At 44.5% G+C, this 17,639-nt stretch overlaps 2 protein-coding genes and 1 non-coding gene across 3 annotated transcripts; 1 reads left to right on the forward strand and 2 right to left on the reverse strand.

The window, feature by feature from the left end:
- Positions 1–353: 353 nt before the first annotated feature.
- Positions 354–428, reverse strand: Trnas-gga (transfer RNA serine (anticodon GGA)). Its single transcript has one exon. It is a non-coding gene; the product is annotated as a tRNA-Ser (tRNA).
- Positions 429–9,353: 8,925 nt separating this feature from the next.
- On the forward strand, positions 9,354–12,969 carry LOC119463957 (uncharacterized). The gene is made up of 3 exons (XM_049656411.1): positions 9,354–9,677; positions 10,411–10,756; positions 11,148–12,969. Exons 2-3 carry the CDS (start codon positions 10,623–10,625, stop codon positions 12,208–12,210), a joined length of 1,197 nt encoding a protein of 398 aa, XP_049512368.1. The 5' UTR covers positions 9,354–9,677; positions 10,411–10,622; the 3' UTR covers positions 12,211–12,969.
- A 173-nt stretch (positions 12,970–13,142) lies between these two features.
- Positions 13,143–17,210, reverse strand: LOC125940338 (uncharacterized). Its single transcript, XM_049656414.1, has 2 exons — positions 16,811–17,210; positions 13,143–13,696 (listed from the first exon to the last, which is right to left on the reverse strand). The coding sequence occupies exons 1-2, from the start codon at positions 16,879–16,881 to the stop codon at positions 13,225–13,227; spliced, it is 543 nt and encodes a 180-aa protein (XP_049512371.1). The 5' UTR covers positions 16,882–17,210; the 3' UTR covers positions 13,143–13,224.
- Positions 17,211–17,639: the final 429 nt, after the last annotated feature.

Raw genomic sequence — 17,639 nt, forward strand, 5'->3', positions numbered from 1 at the left:
TCCGAGCTACCGGACTGGTCCCCAGCATGTGACGATGCATTTCAAGAACTGCGCCGCCTTCTCACTTCACCGCCAGTACTGCGCCACTTCGATCCCTCTGCTCCAACTGAGATTCACACTGACGCTAGTGGTGTCGGGCTAGGTGCTGTTCTTGCACAGCGCAAGAATGGCTTCGATGAGTACGTCGTAGCGTATGCCAGCCGCACCCTTACCAAAGCTGAGGCGAACTACTCCGTTACTGAAAAGGAATGTAATTAAAGAGAAACTGAGACTTCCACCCAAATGTAGCAATTCGCTACTATGGAAACCCAACTGGGTTCCTCGAAAGAAAGCCTCGCAGTTGAAGAAAAATTCGTCCTGGTCCGGGACTCGAACCCGGGACCACCGCCTTTCCGGGGCAGCCGCTCTACCATCTGAGCTAACCAGGCGGCTAGCAGATGGCAGGGCGAAGTCGAATTTGTCGACAACTCGAAGCAAAGGCAAGTATATGATGTAATTACATCATATACTTGCCTTTGCTTCGAGTTGTCGACAAATTCGACTTCGCCCTGCCATCTGCTAGCCGCCTGGTTAGCTCAGATGGTAGAGCGGCTGCCCCGGAAAGGCGGTGGTCCCGGGTTCGAGTCCCGGACCAGGACGAATTTTTCTTCAACTGCGAGGCTTTCTTTCGAGGAACCCAGTTGGGTTTCCATAGTAGCGAATTGCTACATTTGGGTGGAAGTCTCAGTTTCTCTTTAATTACTTATCTCCACCTAGCGGATTTCCGCTGAACTATTACATGAAAAGGAATGTTTGGCCATTATTTGGGCTATCGCAAAATTTAGACCTTACGTGTATGGGCGCCCTTTTGACATCGTGACCGACCATCATGCCCTATGCTGGTTGTCTTCACTCAAAGATCCAACTGGTCGGCTCGCTCGTTGGGCATTACGCCTACAAGAATACGACATCCGTGTTGTTTATCGCTCCGGCCGCAAGCATTCAGACGCAGACGCTCTTTCCCGGTCACCCCTGTCACCTGATTCTATCTGCTCGTCGATTTCCGCCTGCGGTGCCTTCGCCCTCAACATTTCCGACATGCCATCAGAGCAGCGCAATGACCCATGGATCTGTTCGCTTCTCGACTTCCTGTCTAGCCGGTCGCCAGCGCCGATCTCTCGGACGCTCCGTCGCCAAGCCACGCACTTTATTATTCGGGATCACCTCCTCTACCGGCGCAACTACAACTCCAGCGGTCGCAAGTGGTTGCTTGTTATTCCCCGACATCTCCGCTCCGACATCTGCGCCACGTTCCACGATGACCCACAATGCGGCCACGCTGGGGTATTGAAGACATACTCTCGCCTCCAGGTTCGGTACTATTGGCGCGGTATGTATCGTTTCGTTCGCCAGTATGTCCGGTCATGCCCCCTGTGCCAACGCCGCAAGACGCCTCCTAAACATGCTGCCGGCCCCTTGCAGCCTTTACCATGCCCCGCTCGAGCGTTCGACCGCGTCGGCGTTGACCTATACGGTCCGCTTCCCAGCACTCCCAGCGGCAACCGCTGGGTTATTGTTGCTATCGACCACCTTACGCGGTACGCTGAAACTTCAGCCCTGTCATCTGCCACGGCAAAAGACGTTGCTCGTTTTATCCTTCAGAACCTGGTATTACGGCATGGAGCACCTCGAGAATTACTGAGCGACCGCGGTCGCGTTTTCCTCTCTGACGCCATTACAGCGTTGCTAAAGGAGTGTCGCATCATTCACCGCACTACCACGGCATACCATCCCCAAACTAATGGCATGACAGAGCGTTTTAATCGCACCCTTGGCGACATGTTGGCCATGTATGTTTCCTCTGACCACTCGAATTGGGATCGGGTTCTGCCGTTCGTAACGTACGCATATAATACTGCAACGCAAAGCACCACTGGATTTTCACCTTTCTTTCTTCTTTACGGACACGAACCTTCCTGCACAATGGACACAATTCTACCCTACCGGCCGGATGCTTCGGAGTCGACGACTGTTTCACGAGCGGCTGCATACGCGGAAGAATGTCGCGAGCTCGCTCGCTCGTTCACATCCCAGGACCAGTGGCGCCAAAAGCATCGCCACGACACGTCCACTACAGCTACGTCCTTTACTCCCGGCTCGCTGGTCTGGTTGTGGGTGCCGTCTACTCCACCGGGCCTTTCCTCCAAGCTGCATTCCAAGTACCATGGTCCCTATCGGGTACTGCGACAAACATCCGCAGTCAACTACCTCATCGAGCCGAAGGACGCGTCTTCCGACCAGCGTCGTTGCGGCCAGGAAATTGTCCACGTCTCCCGCCTAAAGAAAAAGCAGTGCCACGACCCCCCTTTCTTCTCCTGCCCCTAGGTCGCCAGGATGGCTCCTCTTTTGGTGGGGAGTGATTGTACTGAAGGGACTGGGCCATGGTGCTGGTGAAGGAAGAAGAAGACAAGCAACGCTTGCTCACCCGCTTCGCCATAGCTCCCTTTTGACTTGTTTCAGTCTGCCGTTCTAACGCCAGATCGAGTGTTGCTAGGAAAACATCCCCATTGCAATAGCAAGAAATCGACCAGATTTTTCCAAGGCTAAAATCGAGAATCGATTGTTGCAAATGAAAACAGAAGTATTAGAACTGAGTATACGGCGGTCTCCTCATAAATTTCGGAAGGCGACCACTCGTAGTGGTCGTTCCTTTGGTGCGTTCACAGACGATGGCGGTTTCGCGGGATGACGTTTAAGATAGTTCGGCCTCTAAAGCTTTTGAAGAATGTATTGTAACGAATGGTTCATAGAAATCTGAGATGAACATTTATTGTGGGCTAACTTGTGCCCGGCAAGTAAATAAATGAGATAACTGCCGCGTTCCAAGCAGGAGATCAAGAAGGCTTATTTTCTTTTTCCTCAAGCGGCGCTTCACTTCCTCTTCTTCTATTGTTCACCGAGAACGGCCACATATGATGCGAGTGCGTGCGGCGAATGCACGTGCTATTACGTCTTCGTCTTTGTTGTTCTCACCAATACACAGTCGTCCTCTTGGAGGGCGCATGAACCTGCGCAGGTTATTTAAAGATGGTTTCTGTCTTGCATCACTATTCCCCCTCCAAGAACGCATCGTCCCGATGCGTAAAACGCCGAAATTGTTGACAAGCTGTTGTCCATACTAAAGTGGTATATGGCACTGAGTAGAGGTGTTTGGTAGAATATTCACTGCCTGTCATAATATGGCTTCATTCTGACCACATGCACAGTTTCTGTGCGACGAAGGCATCGTGATGAGCTCACTTGTTCTTGCGGCGTAACTTCGTAGTTTAAGGGACTAATGCAGCAAAGTACTCGGTAAGGGCCGAAATAACGGCGCAGAAGCTTTTCAGACAGGCCGCGCTTTCGTACGGGCATCCACACCCATACTCTGTCACCTGGTGCATATTCGACTTCTCTTCGCCGCAAGTTTTACCGGTCGGCGTCAGTTACTGTCAATGTTGAATGAGGTGTCACGGCGGCTGACGTGCTTCTTCGGCCCTCTGTGTAAAGTCGCTGATGTCAGAGTTCTGTTCTGCACTGTCTTTCACCGGCAGTATTGCATCTGAGGGTGTGGTAACTGTTCGACCAAAAACAAGTGGGAATGGCGTTACTTGAGTGGTTTCTTGCAATGCGGTATAGTAAGCGAATGTTACATATGGTTGTATCTTGTCCCATATCATCATCATCATCATCATCATCATCATCATCATCATCATCAGCAGCAGCAGCAGCAGCAGCAGCAGCAGCCTATATTTTGTGTCCACTGCAGGACGAAGGCCTCTCCCTACGATCTCCAATTACCCCTGTCTTGCGCTAGCGTATTCCAACTTGCGCCTGCAAATTTCCTAACTTCATCATCCAATCTGGTTTTCTGCTGACCTCGACTGCGCTTCCCTTCTCTTGGTATCCATCCTGTAACCCTAATGGTCCACCGGTTATCCATCCTACGCATTACATGGCCTGCCCAGCTCCATTTCTTCCGCTTAATGTCAACTAGAATATCGGCTATCCCCGTTTGTTGTCTGATCCACACCGTCTCTTAACGTTAGTCCTAAGATTTTTCATTCCATCACTCTTTGTGCGGTCCTTAACTTGTTCTCGAGCTTCTTTGTTAACCTTCAAGTTTCTGCCCCATATGTTAGCACCGGTAGAATGCAACGATTGTATACTTTTCTTTTCAACGACAGTGGTAAGCTCCCAGTCAAGATTTGGTAATGCCTGCCGTATGCACTCCAACCCAATTTTATTCTACTGTAAATTTCTTTCTCGTGATCAGGGTCCCCTGTGAGTAATTGACCTAGATAAACGCACTCCTTTAAAGACTCTAGAGGCTGACTGGCGATCCTGAATTCTTGTTCCCTTGCCAGGCTATTGAACATTATCTTTGTCTTCTGCATATTCATCTTCAATCCAATTCTTACACTTTCTCGATTAAGGTCCTCAATCATTTGTTGTAATTCGTCTCCATTGTTGCTGAATAGGACAATGTCATCTGCAAACCAAAGGTTGGTGAGATATTCGCCGTTGATCCTCACTCCTAAGCCTTCCCAGTCTAAGAGCTTGAATACTTCTTCTAAGCATGCAGTGAATAGCATTGGAGAGATTGTGTCTCCTTGCATGACCCCTTTCTTGATAGGTAACTTTCTACTTTTCTTGTGGAGAACCAAGGTAGCTGTGGAATCCTTGTAGATGTTTGCTAAGATATTCACGTATGCCTCCTGTACCCCTTGATTACGCAATGCCTCTATGACTGGTGGTATCTCTACTGAATCAAATGCCTTTTCATAATCTATGAAAGCCATGTAGAGAGGTTGATTGTACTCCGCAGATTTCTCGATTACCTGATTTATGACATGGATATGATCCATCGTAGAATATCCCTTCCTGAAGCCAGCCTGTTCTCTTGGTTGGCTGAAGTCAAGTGTCGCCCTGATTCTATTGGAAATTATCTTGGTGAATATTTTATACAATACTGAAAGCAAGCTAATGGGTCTATAATTCTTCAGTTCTTTAACGTCTCCCTTCTTATGGATAAGTATAATGTTGGCGTTCTTTCAGCTCTCTGGTACACATGAAGTTGTGAGGCATTGCGTATAAAGGGCCGCAAGCTTTTTAAGCATGATATCTCCTCCATGTTTGATTAAATCTACTGTTATTCCATCTTCTCCAGCAGCTTTTCCCCTGGTCATGTCTTTCAAGGCCCTTCTAACTTCAGCGCTAGTTATAGAAGGAGCCTCTGTATCCGGTTCATCACTATTTTGAATGAAAGTAGCTTGGTTGGTTTGGGCACTGTACAGGTCAGTATAGAATTCTTCCGCTGCTTTTACTATATCATCAAATTTGCTGATGATATTACCATGCTTATCTTTCAGTGCATACATCTTGCCTTGTCCTATGCCAAACTTTACTTCTTACTGATTGAATGCTGCGTCCATATTTTACGGCTTCCTCAATCTTTCCCACGTTATAATTTCGAATATCCCGTACTTTTTTCTTGTTGATTAGTTTTGACAGTTCAGCTAATTCTATCTGATCTCTTGAGTTGGACATTTTCATCTTCTGTCGTTTCTTTATTAGGTCCTTTGTTTCTTGAGAGAGCTTACCTACTGGTTGCCTTGGTGCCCTACCTCCCACTTCAATTGCTGCTTCTGAGATCAACCTCGTTACGGTTTCATTCATTACCTCTATGTTGTCTTTATCTTCCTTTTCTAAAGCTGCATATTTGTTTGCAAGCACCCGCCTGAATTCGTCTGCTTTTACCCTTACTGCCTCTAGGTTGGCCTGTTTCCTCTTGACTAATTTCACTCTCTCTCTTTAAATTGAGAGAAATCCTAGACCTCACTAAGCTATGGTCACTGCACTTAACCTTACCTAACACTTCTACATCCTGCACTATGCTTGGATCGGCAGAGAGTATGAAATCTATTTCATTCCTTGTTTCTCCATTAGGGCTTTTCCAGGTCCACTTCCTGTTGCTGCGCTTCCTGTAGAAGGTATTCATTATTCGGAGCCTATTCCTTTCCGCAAATTCTACTAACATCTCTCCTCTTGCATTCCTAGAATCGATGCTGTAGTTGCCAATTGCTTGCTCACCAACCTGCTTTTTCCCCACGTTTGCATTGAAGTCGCCCATGACTAAAGTATACTGAGTTTGCACCTTTCTCATTGCTAGTTCAACATCTTCATAAAACTGTTCTATTTCTTCATCATCGTGACTAGAGGTTGGGGCATAGGTTTGTACTACCTTCATTTTGTACCTCCTATTCAGCTTTATTACGACGACTGCTACCCTCTCATTAATGCTGTAGAATTCATCAATGTTGCCCGCTATATTGTTATGCACTAGAAATCCTACCCCGGATTCTTTCTTATCTGGAAGACCTCTGTAGCAGAGGACGTGCCCGTTAGTCAGCACTGTGTAAGCCTCACCAGTTCTTCTAACCTCACTAAGGCCAATAATATCCTAGGAAATGCCTGATAATTCTTCAAATAGTCTGATGTACGGTGCTCTAAGTCATGTACGGTCATGTACGGTGCTCTAAGTCATGTACGGTGCTCTAAGTCTACGTAAATTGACAACATATCGGTCAGCGTCCGGTTCAATCGCTCGGTCAACCCATTTCTTTGAGGGTGATAGACAGTTGTTTTCCTGCGGCTGGTATGAGTCAGTCGCATAATGGACTGCGTCAAATCCGCTGTGAATGCCGTCCCTCCGTCCGTGATAATAACTGCGGGGGCACTATGTCATGGTACTACGTTGGTGACAAAGAATTCAGCCACTTCAATGGTTGTAGCACTGATTAGAGAGGCTGTCTCAGCATATCGAGTTAGGTAATCAGTCGCTACTACAACAATCCATCGTTTCCCTGGTGACGATGTCCGAAATGGGCCAAGCAAGTCATTCCTACTTGTTCAAACGGGGCTTCTGGGGGTTATATTGATTGAAGGAGGCCTGCGGGTTTTATTGGGGGCGTTTTGCGTCTTTGGCAATCCAGACATGTTCTCACACAATTCTGCACCGATCTCAATAGCTTTAGCCAGTAGTACTTGGCATGAATTCGAGCGAATGTTCTACTCACTCCGAGGTGTCCTGCGGATGGGTCATCGTGACAGGCTTCCAAGATTTCGGATCACAAGCCTGAAGGAAAGACGAGTAGGAATTTCTCTGTGATGTGCTCAAAATTTCTTTTGTAGATGACGTTATTTCACATCACATACGATGATAATCTCCGTTTGAAAACTCGCTGAACATGGACAGGGTGCGATTCCAGGTGCATGATAAGTAGAAGCATCTCGGCGTCAGACTGTTGATGTTTGGCCAACTCAGATGTGGTCACGGCTCCAAGAAACGGAAAGTTGTGTCCATCTTCCACAGGAGCAGATTCCACCGGTGCACGTGACAATCAATCAGCATCACTGTGTTTGCGACCAGATCTGTGCACGACCGTTATGCCGTATTCCTGCAGCCTCTGACTCCATCTAGAAAGTCGCCGGCTAACAGCGTTACAGCGTAGTTACAGCGGCTAACCACGTTGTGTCGACTCTCTGCGCTTATATGCCCTATATTCCAAATGTAATCAGAGTAGCCAATGGCAGAAATGCACAAATGTGATATAATCTGATAACCTTGCGTTAGTGCCGAGTAAACCCTGTGCAAATCTATGAATAGTGGAAGACGTAAGCTCGCTTGTCGATGTTGTGAACTTCAACCAGCGATCTGTTTCAATGTCTGGTCTGCTATGACAAAAGTCTTCCCTTTGGAAGAGAGTGCCAGCCTCCCATGTGTCAGAGCTGTGCACGTCTTTACACTTGTGAAGCAAACTTTGGCCGCTCGTCCGTGTTCCGGTCGAATAGGATCCGAGATCAAATTCACAAAGCACTTCACTGGCTGGCCTAGTTTTTATTTATTTTTTTATTTATTAATACTGTAAGCCTTGACAGGCTCTTACAAGAGTGGGAACAAAAAAAAGTACAGATTGCAAAGAATACATAAAAAAGAAAAAAAAAAGAAACTTAAACAGTACAGACTAACAGGAAAGGGTACATATTAGACACCGAGTTCGGAATAAGAACTGCAAGCGGCATACACAGTAAAAGCATACACTAAAAACCTTTATGTTACCCACATAAATTGGCGGGTAATATTTTCCGCCAAATATAGCATGTGGGAATCTAAATGTTGAAAAGACCAGCCAACAGACCACGTTTCCCGCACCCATTGGTACCATGAAACTAATTCATTTTTAAATTCATTTTTAAAGCCAGAGACCTATAGCGTGTCTGAGAGCAGTGCATGGCACGTCTACGTTTTAGTTAAACAGGCTTGTAAGCACAGCTTTTATTACAGCACACTTCGAAAAACACCCTTTAAATAGTGTGTACAAGTGGAAGGCAACGACAATTTTTAATGCAGTTCACATTCTTGGCGTGAGAAAATACTACCACGTGTACGCCACCGTTCCTTATAACTTGTTGCTTTGTATGCTACTGAAAAAAAAATAAGTTCGATGTGTTAAAATAAAAGGAACAGGCAACTAGATTATTAAAGATGTATGCAGGTTTCGTGTGCGCGCATTGTTGGAAAACTAAATTAAAGAAATTTATTAGATCGCGTGCTAAAATGGGTACATCAGAGCGTGACAAAAATAATGCACGGATGCGCCGCGACTTCTACCGAAACTGAGAATCAAAATGGCTACTCACCAAATTTGGTGGTAAAAAGCGTTAAAAACTTTTTTGGAGTTGTCACCAACCTAAAACAGCGCTTGCATGTAGGCTCGCTAGCCGTGCTAGCTTATCGGCTATGTCGGCTATCGTGTTGCTCTGCTAAGCACGAGGTCGCGGGAACAAATCCTGGCCGCGGCGGCCGCATTTCGATGGGGGGCTAAATGCAAAAAAATAATAATAATAAAAGAGAAACGCCTGTGTCCCGTGTATTGCAGGCATGTTAAAGATCCCCAGGTACTTAAAAATAATCCGGAGTTCCCGCCTCTACGGCGTGCCTCCTAATCAAATCGTGGTTTTGACACGTAAAGCCCTGCAATTCAATTCAAACCCGCGCTCGTGAGGATGCGAACGTCTGCTATTTTTATTCATGCGACGCCAATGCTGCAGCCGCTAACGATGCTTCTGATAGAGTTTATCATTAGACTTGAAGATTCAAGATTGTCAGCTTGACACTCCCTCCTACAATGTTTTTCTTCATCTACGATTTTTCTCACGAAATTTTCCTGCGAGTGCTATTGACCCTTTTCGCGAAGCAGTTTGTTCTAGAGGAACGAGATGGCGCTATCGGAGGCGCGCCATTGCTTGCCTCAGGCGCAATTCTGCTCGAATCCGAAACCACATCCGCTGCTACCTTGCTACCGTGCGATCAGCAGTCGGACCGCTAACGCACTGTGCTCCGTTCAAGCTGCGAAATGTGGAATGGTAGAGGCAAGACGTGTGCAGTAGTTGGCTGCAAGAACAGCGACTGGGACATAAAAATATGGAATGAATCTGTGTGCGAAGTTCACGGACCGCTACTGCACAAGGACTGTCCGTGTTGCCGACCATTCGCGATGCACGGCTTCCCACAAGGATTAAAAAATGCCGTCGTCCGCCAGCGTTGGATCGCAAATCTTCAACGAAAAAACTTCGACCCCGGAACGTGGGCAAGAGTGAGTACCGCTCGTTACAGTGACCAAAGGTATAGCGGCGCCGCTACCGGCATAGTAAGATTCACGCCGCGTATGACCGGAACCGCGACTTCAGCCTAATTTGCACAGTTTATTTTGTAATGTCGCTTACTGTCACAGCTGAGAATAAGCATTAATATGTCTTCGTTCACGACACAACACGTCCGCTCGAAATGGTTGCCGTTTGCAGTCATCGGCACCTTCATTTCGCCTATCAACAAATAGAAATTCGCCTGGCAAAATCCGTGAACGTCGTTGCTTTTCTGTAGCTCTGCTTCTGTAAAAAAATGTCTGTTAAGTACTGCGCCGCCAACGAACGACACGCAAGTTTTAGTGCTCAGCCTTCACGGTATATTGAGTAATTATGACGCGTAAGCGTCTCGATCAAGACACGGTGCGAGTCACTTTCCGAGTACCATATCCAACACTTACCACGGTTGTGAAGCAGCCCAATACTACTGATCGAGTACACCACTAAATGAGTCCACACGCTCAAATTATTCAACACATCAAATAATCTGACAGCTGCTCTCCCTTATTGATAACAGACAAGACTGCTTTCTTGCTTCGCCGTTGCTATTCGATAACAAAGTAGGATTAAGAAAACCACTAAGTAAACAACAATTCCAATTTATTTAACAAATAGCCTAAAAGCTTGTGAGTGCCAATAAAACACTGCAGGTTTATTCAAGTCTGTATGTACTTCCTTTCACAGGTGTGTTCGGTCCATTTTGTTGATGGATGTCCCACAAAAAATAACCCATACCCAACACTGCACCTTGGAACACCGGTAATGTGCAATTCTTCATTCATGCTCTCTCGCCATAACTCCTGCTGTATTGAATATATATGTTTTCTTTTTCTGTATTTAAAATTTAGACTATCCATCACAAAGGAAGAAGGCAGTTAAAGCGCCCTGCAACCTGCATGCAAGAAGCTGAGACAACGGTCACCATATGCCCAGCGACAGCTGACACCAGCACTGAACAGCAGACAGCAATGGACGAGCAAGATGAAGGCGACAGTGAACCCTGCTACAGTTACAGTTACATACCAAATAGGTACATTGCTTATGCCACCAATAGCATGTCATTGCTTTTACGCACAGAACTGTTCTTTAGAACTCATTAAAAAATATAGAATCTGCGTTAATGTCGAATCTAGTGGATATACTCTTGACTATCTACAGAAACAGCCAAAATTGCTTTGGTCTGTTCAATGCTAGCATTATTTGTGACCAAGTTCCAAGCTATTTTTGTACAATTCCTGCTTATGATAGTTAATGAGAGGTTAGTGCAAGTAAAGATTTTCTGTTTACTACCACCTGTCTCATTAGCACAAGAAATTTAGAGCCTTTATGCTAGTAAAGTTACATGCTCATTATTATTCTAAAGTTTTTAAATTGTAAGTATTGTAAACTGAGTTCTGTTGTATCTGCAAACCACTACACAGGCTGACAGAGGCAGAGGAAACACCAAGGAGCTGCTCGGCCTGCGGCTGCAAATGCCAGTTTCTGGTGACATCGGACAAGGAAGTTCAAGCCACAGCACAATTATCTGAACACACATACAGCAAACATCCAGAACAGTCTTCTGTGACAGCGAACAGGGCTTGTCAAACAGCATTTACTGTCTACTCGACTCTCACTTCAAGCTCCTTCAGGTTTTTTACAGGGCTTTCAAAGGATGTGTTTGATGAATTGGTGAGGTCTCTTGAAGCAACTGCTGAGCAGAACTCATTTGTTTTACCCTTCCAAGATCAGGTGCTGCTGACACTTATGAGGCTGCGCTTAGGGCTGCTACTTAATGACCTCAGTTTCCGCTTCGGTATTTCCACAGCTCTAGTGAGCAGGATTTTCTGCACTATAGTGTCAGCTCTTGCTCACTTTTCTAGAAAATATCTGGTGTTCTGGCTGGCAAGAGAAACAATTAGAAGAACAATGCCTAGCATTTTTGAGGACTATCCGCTAGCAACATGCATCATCGATTGCTTTGAGATTTTTGCTGAGAAACCGGGCAACTTGCTACGGAGAAATCAGACCTACAGTCATTATAAATCCCACAACACTGCCAAAGTACTGCACGTCATTGCACCCAATGGGTTTGTGATGTTCATTTCCAAGCCATATGGTGGACGTGCAAGCGATCGGTTCATCACATTGGACAGTGGCTTTACAAGGTTTCTGACACCAGGTGATGAGATCCTGGCTGACAGGGGTTTCACAATAGGCGACTGTTTACCAATGGGAGTAAATCTAAGGTTACCAAGCTTTTCAAAAGGCAGACAACAAATAAGTGGCCCTGAGCTAGTAAAGTCAAGGCGCCTAGCAAGGCTCCGCATTCATGTTGAGCGGTCTATAAGACGACTTAAATGCTTCAGGATACTGAAGCATTTTCCCGCAAGCATCTTTGCAAAAAAACCACTTGCTAATGATGTACTGACTGCTGTAGCCGGGCTGTGCAATCTTCAGCCACCTTTAATTAAGGACAGAGTGATTTCTGCACCTTCAAACTAAATAAAATAAATCCTCATTTTCAGACAGGACATCAAAGAATAATAAGCAGGCAGGCCCTGCCATCATAAAAATGAGTAGAACAGCACAAGTCACAGGCATGTTGGAATACAATTACTGCTAAGTCCTGAAACACCTTTCTCAGTTCGTGCACAATAGTTCTTTTACGACAAAACTCTGTTAACACTTTCAGATGCAATGTACGCAAAGATAGTGCATCAACAGCAAAATCACTGACAAAAGTAATATTTAAAATGGGTTGCATATATCTCGAGACACTTGCGATTGGAATTGTGCTGCAATTTAACATGTGCAAAATGTTTTAGTAAAATGAGTGGGAAGGTAGATGGTTAGGTGTTTTTGCTTGGTGTCAGTATGTAGTTGTATGTAGTGGGTTGACTTCTTTCAATGTGTTTCACAATGTCATGCACCAGGCATAATTTTCAAGCGGCTGAACGAGTGCTTTTCAATACACGAAATAGTTGATGTACGCACATATGGTGTTCCTGTAGCGACTTTTCGCATGGAGTCCACATTCTGTAATCTTGACAAAACTCACTACAGAACTGAACATTCTTAATCTTTTCTGCAGCTGTACACTTTCTATGATTCTGAGGAGGCAAGAAATGTGGCGAAAGAAAGTTTTCAATCAATAGGTTAAAGTGGCATCTGAAAGGGTTAAGATTAATTATCTGATCAGCTGAAAGTTCCATGCAGCTATATTTGTTTCTAATCAATTACCTTGTGATAATAGGAATCTGTTTTTAATGTCCCTTGACATTTCTTTTGAAACAATTTTTTTTGTACTTTTAAAAAAGTGTATGCATACTGTTGCTTAGCTTGTGATGTAAACAACTGAAGAAACAGGTGTTGGTTGTGTTCACTATGTAACAATAAAGTTACTACAGATAAGCATGAAGTCTCAGCATTTATTTTCCAAGACTCCTCAAGGGTCATCCAAATTTAGTGTGCACTGTAAATGAAAGCACTGAGTCACTTGCATGAAATGTAGCACTTTCACTGAGCCCTGTCAGTGAGAGCAGGCAGCAGGTGAGCAAAATAAAAGTGCTCCAACTGCGGAACATATGTTTCTAGGAACTCTTTGTCGTAGAGCACCTCAACAACATAGGCCTCCCCTGGTGACCATACGACAAAGTCGCAACGCTCCTTTTGACAGCAGTACATCTGGAGCTGCACCTGAAAATAATATTTGTTCTTCCCCTTCTTGCTTAGACTCAGTGTGCCGTCTACGCTGATGACATCATACTGTCCACTGTTGAAAAGTTCCTTAAGGCTCCCATGCTTCTCCAAAGTCTGGGGAGTGGGGCACTTTATCTCGATAATTGTTGGCGAGTCAGCAATTACGCCATCAGGGCTTGCCCCCAACCATGATGTTTCTGGCCTGACAACCAAGCCAACCTCCTGGACCTTGGTGGCTTTTAACTGCTCGTACCACCGACGAGCTTTGGGCTCAGATATTTGCCCATGGCTTCAAAAAAAGAAAAACAGGTACCATTATTACATCACCAAACATTTCGTCATAACAGATTCACATTCACTTCACAATTAATGTTTCCAGTCTTTTCTTCATTTGGTGATGTAGCATGCATAATTCCCAGCACATTAGAAAGAGCTCCAGCAGCAGACGGCACAATTTCACAACACGATTTTGAGCACAACCATCTGTGCTGTTAAGAGTCCCCTTCAACACCAGGTGACAACTCCCCCCCCCCCTCCTCCCCCCCCCCTTTTAAGCTTCCCACATTTTCTTTTTTGAAATCAATTCCATGCCCTTTATTTTTCTTTAGATGAAAGGAAGGAGCATTCACTAAAAGCTACTACATTTAATAGCTTGAGACGATGTATGCTTCCTCAACATGATCAAAATTAACCATTAAGAGACAGGTAAATACAGCCATATTAGAAAGCGAAAGTGCACTGGTCACGAGGAAGAGGTACACTATAAAGAAAGAAAAGTCAAACAGAATTACTATATCCTACATATATATGCACAACTTTCTCGGGTGCCAAACACAACAAACAAGGGCAAACCAATGCTACCAAACACAAGCACCATACACAATACGTTACACATGCTGCATTGTAATAAACCTTTCCAAGAAAACTCGAAAATAGGAAAATGCACCTTTTGCATTGAACATATACGTGACAAATGTCTCTTAGTGGTATCGTCGTTATGTCGATACCTTGATTCTGAAATGCATTTAGCAATGTAGCAAGCTGGTAACGTATCGTCTGCTTTCCATACGATGGCAACGACTGACAGCCCACCAGTTAGGATTGCAGGTAGCATACATAATATCATTATTTCGAACCTTGCAAGAGTTTGTTGTGTTTTTTTTTTGTATTTAGTGCATAAAGCGAGATAGTTTGAAATCATAAAATGAAACCACAGTTGCAATGCGCATTTTCTTCAAGAAGTCAGCAGTAAGGCACTTGACACACTAAGCAAATGACATGCTTTTCAAATTAAGAGCTTATTTTTGTTTTCAACTGTTGTCGTCGACCATACAATTTCACTGTAACTAAACATGGAAGAGAAAAAAAGTTGTTCAATATAACATTGACTGAAATAGCAACTTGCAGGCAGTACGGCTGCATAAAACCGACAGTGCGAGACAATTTGTTGACGACAACGTTCTCACATGGGCATCCTAAGACAATGCATCATAAAAATAAACATTTAGTGTCTTCATTGTTGTTCTACCCTATTGTTACTCTCCAAATTTCAGCCAGTATTTATGCATACACAGCATAGGTCATGAGTATGTCGACTCATACTTGCCCCACACTCATTTCACAGGGACGAGGTAGAGCGCTAATGAGTGGCGAAGAATGTGATTGGACAGGAATGTAAACAATAGTGGGTAAGAGTGCAGTGAATTGGCATCCAAGAACAGGAGTGAGTGTGAACGAAAGTCAGTGCCCAGCGATTTAAACGTGATAGTCTGAGTGCATGGCTGCCAGTGCTTTTTGTGCCACTGGAGAGCTTTGCGTGCCCTCTATAGGACCGAATGCGAGCATAATGGGTCACAAAGGATTTGCTTTCATCGTATACGACAATACACCAGCTCGGTGTTCGCAGTGCCCAATGGTGGTGTGAAAAGTGCCGGCAGACATGCGCTCCGACAATCATGTTTGAATCGCTTAGCACTGTGCATTGCCTGTAAAGATATCAGTGAGTAAGTATGACTGAGTATTGGCTTATTCTACCAACCTATGGTACACAGATATTTTTTTTTGTACGACTTGTATTTCACATGGACATTTTCGAGTCGCTTTAGTTCCACTAACAGCTTCAACGCAAAGCAGCAAAAGCAAGTGAACCTTAATGAGAATATACAAGTTTACCTCATTGCGTGTCCAAATACAGTCATTATTTCATGTATAATTGAGGTACGGCCGAACAATGCATTAAAGAACGTGAAATGCTCAGGACAACTGTAAGGACGTGTAATGCTAAGGTAATCTAGAGATTCCTAAGCACAACAAAAAATAATGTCTCGGGGCAACATGTCTAAAAGATAGGCCTTTGCAGGTTTGTGTTTTATTGTGTAGTGTAACAGGGAGCAGCCCACAGATGCAAGAGGTCTATCTAGTTCTCTTCCTCGTTTTTCTGCATCCCGTTCCTGTCAATAATTTGTCAACAACAAAAGGGATAATAAATGTGGTGTTTAACAACGAGTAGCTTAGCAACATAAATACGCTGACCTTTCAGTCTTGCTTACCGCTCTAAATTTCAAAAATTTTGGAAAACATTTGCACCATTGTTTAGAGTTTAATTGAAATGTGTATCTCTGAAACACACATCCACAGCTAAATAAGTTGCCTTAAATACCTGTGCTACATCTCACGAGTGCCTCGCAGCAATCTGTAGGCTATGGCTGAGCAGCATTGCGCACGGTCAGTGCCTAGGAGGGAGATACCCAGTAATATCAAGCTGAGGACTCGTTCTGCTTCAATATGTTCAGGTGTATGTATGCCTTGAGAGGGACAATAGCTGCCTGCAACAAGTGATATCCTCTTCCCTGCACCCAAAACACCACCTAACCAAGCTGAAAGTATGCACATGAGCTATTGACAGAAACGGATAGCAGTGAAATGGCCAGGCATGCTCAGTAAATCATAAAGTTCAAGACCTCCAAAGCTGCCATGTGCCCATCAACCTGCTTTGCTAAGGCTGTATCATCCTATGACTTTCACACTAGTACAAGCTACTTGTGAGATTCGGTATGTGATCACTGGATGCACACATATTACTTATTAGAGGTTTGGGTTAACCAAATTTTATCTCCCAAATTCACATTAACTCAAATTATTTCACTCAGATGGAAGGTGACAAGCATGTGATTTAGCAACATCATCTAAATACAAAGGCATGTCAAGCATTCGTTTTAGTTTAAGCTGCCTTGCATGTCCTTAGATTGAACAAAATATATATGTGCAAAATACTCTCGGATGTGTAGCATCAAGCAGCTGCGAACACCATCAGAATATGTACACTTGCAGTAATAACATTGCTCGTGCCTGTCCCTCATGTTCAGATGTTAGCCAATGAATACATTGGGTGTTTTCCCCTTACCGTGTGCTCATGCTCCCAGAAAACCTCGGATTTAAATGCCTAGCAATCCACTTCACAGGAGATGCCTTCATCGGTACAGATCCAGCTACACTGGCAGTAATTCTTATAGAGCGTTCATATTGCCATTCCGCACTGCCCTGGCGGCATTTCAGCAATTCTGCTGCACGACCATTTGATACAAGTATATAGCGGTTAAAGAAGTCTCTACAAAGTGGGCACAGCAACTGGTTGTCGTGAAGTCCATGTGGCTGCTGGGCACCTGCACAGATATGCAAATCATCATGTACAGGAAACTAAAGTTGTGAGGGGAAAAAATGTGCAATGTGGCCATAAGATCATTGTGCTTACAGAAAATAATAACCCAGTAAGTAAACAAACAATGCAGACCCACAGGAGTAGTCAGAAGGCATGTCAACAGTCAGCCATGTAGGCACTTTTATGCTTACATATTGCGCATGCTGCGAGCTCCTTTCCTCCATCTGGACTTTTATTTTTTCTGATGAGGACACCCTAACAAACACCCTTGAACGCTATCCAGGATTCATCTCTGTCCAGACCCCACATGCATGTATATAGATTGGTGTACTTATATATGCACTCAAACTAATTCTAGAGACATGAGTAAGTGGAACTGTTAGTGCAAATGAGTGAACGTATGGACATGACTTTAAATGAGTGGCTATGAGCTGACATGAGTGTGATGATAGTGTGAGTATATGTGAACTATACTGCGAAAAAGGTAAACAACCTGTAAACTTTTGCCTATACATGTGCAAGTCAGCTTTGTATTCAAACATAGTTTGCGTATTATAAGAGTAATAGAGCCTAT

Source organism: Dermacentor silvarum, chromosome 9 (genome assembly GCF_013339745.2).
Source record: "Dermacentor silvarum isolate Dsil-2018 chromosome 9, BIME_Dsil_1.4, whole genome shotgun sequence".
In the NCBI taxonomy this organism is placed as follows: Eukaryota; Metazoa; Arthropoda; class Arachnida; order Ixodida; family Ixodidae; genus Dermacentor; species Dermacentor silvarum.